The sequence below is a fragment of the Anastrepha obliqua genome, chromosome 6 (assembly GCF_027943255.1).
Source record: "Anastrepha obliqua isolate idAnaObli1 chromosome 6, idAnaObli1_1.0, whole genome shotgun sequence".
Lineage (NCBI taxonomy): Eukaryota > Metazoa > Arthropoda > Insecta > Diptera > Tephritidae > Anastrepha > Anastrepha obliqua.
In genome coordinates, this window is record NC_072897.1 from 9,584,174 (window position 1) to 9,591,519 (window position 7,346).

Sequence of the window (7,346 nt, forward strand, 5' to 3'; positions counted from 1 at the left end):
TCACTTTGGAGGCCTATTATAGACATAGAGGACGCCTTTAATAATATTATGGCTGAGTCAATTGTCACTGCTCTAAATAGGCTAGGGGTGAAAAGACCTATCTACCTCTGGATCTCGTCCCTGCTTGGTGCTAGGGAAATAAATGCTGTGGCAAGAGGGGCAAGAATCACTAGATTTGTACATAGGGGTACACCGCAGGGTGGGGTTCTCTCGCCTCTCATTTGGCTAGTAGCTGTGGATGAAGCTTTAACTCGCTTAAGCAGGGGTGGGGTAAACGTGGTAGCATATGCCGATGACTTGGTCCTAATGGTCTCAGGTCCCTTCCCATCAGTAATGGCTGAAATTTTGGAAGGTGCACTGGCTACACTCAGCAGATGGGCCGCCAGTAGCGGTCTCAGAGTCAACTCTGACAAAACGGAGTTGATGCTGTTCACCAGAAAAATACAAGCTTCCACCTTTTAAGCTTCCTAGACTTAACAACCAGTGTCTTACACTTGCATCGGAAGACAGGTATCTTGGTATAACACTTGACCCCAAGCTCCACTGAAAGCTGCACATAGAAAGTCGAATTAAGAAGCCCAATATAGCCTTCTACGCGTGTAAATCTATATATTTTCGGCAAAAATGGGGTCTCAAGTCACGTATCGTAGTTTGGATTTTCAACTTAGTGGTTCTGCCACTGCATGTGCGGGCATCACTGGTGCTTGTAGAACATGCCTCACTACTGCGATCAACGTTAATTTGCACTTACTTCCTGTGGATCTCCAGGTTAAGTCCATTGTTGCTGAGAGTGCCATTAGGTTGACGGAGATTGGTCTTTGGAGACCACTTCCTGTAGGACATAGTAAGATCTTGAAGCAGATCAGCCCTTCCTTCTCTGTTGTTCGCACTGACTTCTCCATCCGCAAAATGTGCTTCGACGGTTGTGCTAAGGCTATCTTTCCGGGAAAGCAAGGTTGGAAAGAGGGGAGAGTCGGAACGGATACAGATACCTCTGTTTTCACTGACGGATCCAAAATGGAGTCTGGAGTGGGAGCGCGGGTTTACTCTAAGTCAGCCAGCATTTCGGTCTCCTTTAACCTCCCGGAAACAAGCAGCGTTTTTCAAGCAGAGGTCTTCGCGATCCTGCAAGCATGCAAGGATCGCTGTTGGGAGTGAGACATTAATATTTTTTCCGATAGTCAAGCTGCGATCAAGGCCCGGTTGTCGCCGTATTGCAGCTCTCTCCTGGTGAACTCCTGTAAGGAGGAATTCCAACGTCTCGAACGTGCAGGAAACATTTCCCTTATCTGCGTTCTTGGGCACAGGAATATAGAGGGAAATGAAAACACATTGCGGTGTTCACTGTTCAGTGGGTGATCGGAACTCATGCGGAGAGGCTTGGAATTCCAACCCCTATTGCAGAAGCTGTGGGGATCCTGCAAAGAAAGAGACTGTGGAACACTTTCTCTGCAAATATCCGGCTCTGGCGGTTAGGCGCCCTTAGCGTGCCTTTTGGGGATGACTTGAAGAAATTCTCCAACCTAGATCCCTTTTCTCTCCTCCACTACATCAACAGCAGTGGATGGCTGTAGACGGTTTCTTCCCCCCTTAATCTTTTCGCAGATGGTAGTCTACATTATGGTATCAAAATGGCACGTAAGTGCTACCTGAAGTGTACCTGGGGTACACTTGCAGTCTTACCTACCTACCTTACTCCACCAAGAAGGATATGATTTTTTGCTATATTTAATTGTACACGACGTTTTGTAGGCCCTGCTCAATGTCTCTTCCATTGTTGTGACCCTACTCTCAATGTTTTCTGTGAGAGTGATTTGATGGACCGAAATCCTTCTTATCCTGTTCCCTACTGCATTTTTGAACCGTTTCCAATTTGTTCTAAGTGGGTTTCGATATGGTAAGAGTGGATCTACCTCAAGAGCCAGGTGATAGAGGATACAGCTATGGTCCGAAAAGGACTTTTTGCATGAGATCCTCCAATTTTCTACCCTCAGTAAGGTTATTTCTGTGACTTCCGCCCATCCACTAAAGCTTTCCGTGCTTGGAAAGATGAAAAACGGGGTATTACCCCTGTTACATACTGTTAGGTTAGTATTAATGATAAATTCATATAAGGGCACTCCTCGCTCGTTCGTTTCGGTACTCCCCCATAGGGTGTGCCTCGCATTGGCGTCACATCCTAGTAACATGTTACTGTTTTTGCTGTCAAGCACAAGCCTACGAGCCTCGTCAGGCGGTGCTGGTTGGTCGTGTGCCATATAGATGAGCTGTACAATACATGCCCTTGGGTTACCCTGGGTCCGCTTATAGTACAAGTTGTAGTTTTTGAGAGAGAATCCGCTTACCTTAGTGCTCCACACTCCGGTTCCTGTATCAGTGCTATGTCTAGGTCCTCCTCCGATAGGAGAACGGTAAGGTTGTCCGTTGCAGATTGACCCATACTTATTGATCGTTTTTAGGGGCGTCAATCTGCATGCCCGTTGCATGTACATGAGCAACTCATTAGCGTCGTCAACCTCGTCCTGCTCGTCCTCCGGATTTGCAGAACGGAATAACTTCAGATGCGCTTTCCTCACCGAAGATTGTTGTCCACTTTTCCCAGTGGCTCAATACTCTCCTCCGAATTTGGAGAAGGAAGGACACACTGTTCTTTTGCGGAGCCTCCGCTTTGATGATCCTCCAGTTATCCATTGGAACAGAGCAGTTGTGTGCTTGTAGATATGGTATTAACTGCTTAGCTTCGAACCTTGCTGATATATGCATATGTTTTTGTGCACCTTTTATCAATTGAAAAACTACATACGTAAAGTAATATACTAATTAACTAGTTAGAATGATGGCCGCTACGGCTGCGCCTATGAGTGTCATACACAAATAAAACAGGCCAGTGTGCACATAAGTGGACAAATGGCATTATTAAGCAAACCATTTATTGAGGAACTTAAAGAATTGTCCAAAAGCCAGTCATCATTGTGGAAAAATAATGACAGGAATGTGAAATTACAATCGAGGCAAATTTTATTAGAAAATATAAAGAAGTGGGCATAAACGCTAATATAGGAAGTGTGGAAAAAAATGTATATGCAAACACTCATTTCGCCTTTTGAACAAGTCCTGCATCCTTGTTCGTTATCCTCTCCTTCACAAACAAATTATGATATTTATTTCACGTCTGTGCCCTGCTTAACACATGTACAAATAACACCCAACAAGTCACCAACGCCAGCAATAAAAGCAATTGGCGATACTGTTCCCAGAGGATAAAAAAAAGTAAAACTAAATAAAAAGTGAAATATTGAACTAACTAAAAAAAAAAATATTGGGTATGGGAATAAGGTTCCGTCATTTCTTAGCCAAAGTTTGTTAAGGAATGATTTCATTCACAAATAATAAATAAAAATAGTTAAGTAAATTCAAAGTATAATCATGCAGGGCTGAACAAATCCAAACATATTTAAAAAACAAAAAGATAAACATATGTTAAGAATAACAAAAGATAAGCGTATGTATATTAAGAATAACAAAAGATAAACATATGATAAACATATGTAATTTAAGAATAATAAAAGATAAACATATTGTAAGAAAAACAAGAGATAAACATGTTTTTCCTAAACAGTGTTGTCATGCAGCAAAATCAGTTTGTCAAACCTACCGTCCCATTCCGGCCACTTTTCTTTGAGAGTTCGATTCAAACGCATTAACTGCAGTCGGTTATGATCGCCAGTGATGAATTCAGATGCTTTTATTAGCTCATAATAGTTGGCACGCTTCTGATCCCACCAGATGCACAACATAAGAAGAATGAATATTTTTTTTCGCTGCCGATGGACCTTTATTACTCGCGTCGAAATTGCCACTTTGGATGGGTCGAAACCACGGCACGTTTCGGCGACACTTTTCTGTAAAAGGTAATAATGAAGCATGACTTCCCGCAAATGTTATTTTTTGGGGGCGGAAGTGGAAATTTTTGACGTCAGGTAAAAAAGCACTTTTACGCTTCAAACGAATGTCAACTACTGCGATCGAGACCTCACATTTACACCTTAAAATCACCAGTATGTTACTAGAGCGAACACAAAAATAGTATCAGCAGAGACACCTCTTTTACGAGGGCGGAAACTTATTCCCGTTCCCAATATATTTTACATTACTGTAAACTTCACATTTTTATTAGAGGAGGCTAAAAAAATGTCAGGAAGAAAGAACTGAAATATAATTAATCTATTTGGAGTCCTTATCGCCAATTTGCTATCACGAGTATAAAACGGGTATAAAAAACAATTCTTAAATATGCCTCAAGATCTCTAAACCTTTCTATCTCTTATCATTCTTATAGCTCCCGCTTTTAATTGACTGGATTAAAGTCGTTTTATTGCAGAAGGTCGATTCTATATCTCTCTTTTGTGTTTAATTTAATTAAAGTTGACATTAATTGTGCGTTTCTTTTGCAACGCACTAACTTGCTTATTCCGGCGAGAACTTTATCAAGCTCATATCTCAAGATATTTAAAACGGATTGCGAATAAAATGCACTTATTGCTCGGACGCGAATTCAATGCGATCTCAAATTCTATATCGTTAGATTTTACAATAACTAAAAATAAATTTTCTTCTTTTATCATTTAATTCGCTAATATAATTGTATTCTTTTTAGTTAAATTGTTTTTTAGTTTTAGCGTTATTTGTTATTTGTTAGTCTATTAATATTTTGCTAATATTAGCACTAAGTCAATAAGGAAAATAAATAAAAACTCCGAGACTGGAGAACAAAGGAAAATGCTAAATCAAGTTACGAAAATGGTAATCTGGTCACACTGATCACAAATTGTGCTAGGGTGACGTTACTCAAATTGTCAAATCCGCTGAAACCAAAGTAAGGGGAACACGATAGGAGCCATCTCATTATTCACTCCATTGCGAGCCAATCCCAACGTGGGATGAAAGGTTCTCCTAAAATTTTTTTTTTCACCACACCTAACGAGCAAACCTGGTAGTTTATCATCCTTGATTACGAACCTCTAATTCGATGTGGTGAATTTTTAAACGATCCGCGCCATAAACAGTTAGACAAGAGGTTTTTTTCGTTTTTCGATTAGCGGCATCAAATATTTTGTGACTTTTGTGGATGGTTACTCCAGAAGATCTTTTGTGTACTTTATACGTGACTGGATTATACCAAAATGGATTAAAAATTAAAGCAGTGCGCAGCGACAACGGCCGTGAATACATAAACAATGATTTCGGCAGATTCTTCAAGGAAAATGGCATCAAACGCAAACTTTCGGTTGTTCGGTTCGGCCGAACGCCTTAATCGAACTTTAACCGAGATGGCTAGCAGGTCCGGTTTAAAGGTGCTTGTAGAGTCCGGTTTAAGTGAATATTTATGGGCTGAAGCCATTTGTACACCTTCTTATATACGCAACCGATGTCGCTAAACAAAACGCAGTCAATTAAGTTGCAGCCGAAAGGCGAAGAGTGTTATATGGTGGGTTATTCGTTATGTTCGAAAGCCTATAGCCTTTACCATCCAAAACGTCATCAAATAATTCAAAGAAGAGATGTATACTTCGACGAACGTAAGTCAAAAGCAACGCGTGAAAACAACACAACCTATGAAGATCTACAGCTGCTGAAGACCCCCTGAAAAATAGTGATGTTTCAAGAAGTTGCGCCGAAATTCTTAACGATAAAGAACCAGTAAACAACGGCGAAGAAGACAACGATGAAGACCATTACCACAGAAGCATCGAGAGCGCTCAAAAGCGGTCAGGAAGGCCGAAAATCATTAGATCTGGGAACCCAGGGCGACCCAGAAAACAGCGTAATTTATTAAATGCGATAACCAACGACCCCGAAATATGAGTACCAGAAAAGTTCGACGACGGCAAATATAATGAGTATGCACAAGAATGGCGTGCGGCAAGGCAGAGGGAGTATGACTCTTTAATCAACAACAACACTTGAACGCTTGTGGACTTACCAGAAGGACAGAAACCAATCAGAAGTAAATGGGTTTTTAGTTTAAAGACTAACAAAGATGGCAGCATCGAAAGGTTTAAAGCAAGATTAGTAGCTAAAGGCTGTAGTCAGGAACATGGTGTAAACTATTTCGAAACATTTTCTCCAGTCGTCAGGTATGCCACGATCCGCATGATACTGGCGTTAGCAGCACAGCGTGGACTCTACTTACATCAACTCGACGTTACTACCGCTTACTTAAACAGTGAGCTGAAAGAAGTGCGCTACATGCGACAACCCCATGGCTTTATAAGCAGCAATCACCCCGGAGGCGTTTTAAAGCTAAACAAGGCAATTTTATGGCCTAAAGCAGTCCGGCAAGGAGTGGAATTCTACCTTGGATTCCGTTTTAAGGAAAATATGTTTCGTTTCCTGCAAGAATGAACCATGCTTGTACCAAAGGCGAAACTCAGGAAAGTTGGCATTAATTGTGATTTACGTTGATGATCTCATTCTAGGATGCTCATCACAAGACGATCTGACGACAATCAAACGTGAGTTAGCTAATGCGTTTGATACTGTCGACAAGGGGCCCATAAGTCATTTTCTCGGTATGGAGGTGGAGCGCGATGGCGATCAATCTGTTGAAGAAATGTGGAATGACACACTGCAGGCCGGCATCAACTCCCCTCGATGCTGGGTACCAAATCAAACGTAGCGATGATACTGAGATCCGATCCGACGTTCTATCAGTATCTCATTGGTGCGTTAAAGTACTTAGCTGTAACAACCCGACCTGATATTTCACATTCGGTGAGCAAATTGGGGCAATGCAACATCAATCCGAAAGCTGAACACGAAATAGGAGCAAAGCATGGCCTACGTTACTTGGCCAATTCCATTGACTACAAACTTGGGTACTATGAAGTCTGTGGATATGTGGACGCAGACTGGGGCGGCGACCTCAATGACCGAAAATCATACTCCGGTTATTTGTTTATGGTGGCAGGCGCTACACTTTCATGGGAATCAAAGAAGCAAACGATTGTTGCTTTAAGTACTACGCAAGCAGAGTACGTCGCACTTTCAACGGCGGCGAAGGAAGCAGTTTATTTAAAAAATTTACTAACATAATTAGGATTTCATTCCAAAGATAAACCAATATTGTTACGAGGCGACAACATAAGCGCGCAGCATCTAGCCAAGAATCATTTGTATCACGCCCGTACCAAACATATTGACATTAAATTTCATAATGTTAGAGAATCAATTGAAAGTGGAGATATTGTACTAAAATATATTTGAACTACCTCTAATCTAACAGATGTAATAACTAAAAATTTGACGAAAGCAAAACACTCTGAACTTGTTAAATTTATGGGGTT

At 41.3% G+C, this 7,346-nt stretch overlaps 1 protein-coding gene across 1 annotated transcript; it reads left to right on the forward strand.

Annotated features, from left to right (window-relative positions):
* Positions 1–6,681: 6,681 nt before the first annotated feature.
* On the forward strand, positions 6,682–7,095 carry LOC129250099 (uncharacterized). Its single transcript, XM_054889740.1, has one exon. It carries the CDS (start codon positions 6,682–6,684, stop codon positions 7,093–7,095), a length of 414 nt encoding a protein of 137 aa, XP_054745715.1.
* The last annotated feature ends 251 nt before the right edge of the window (positions 7,096–7,346 follow it).

Coding starts and splice junctions, on each gene's coding strand:
- LOC129250099 (XM_054889740.1), top strand. CDS start 6,682: ATGATACTGAGATCCGATCCGACGTTCTATCAGTATCTCATTGGTGCG.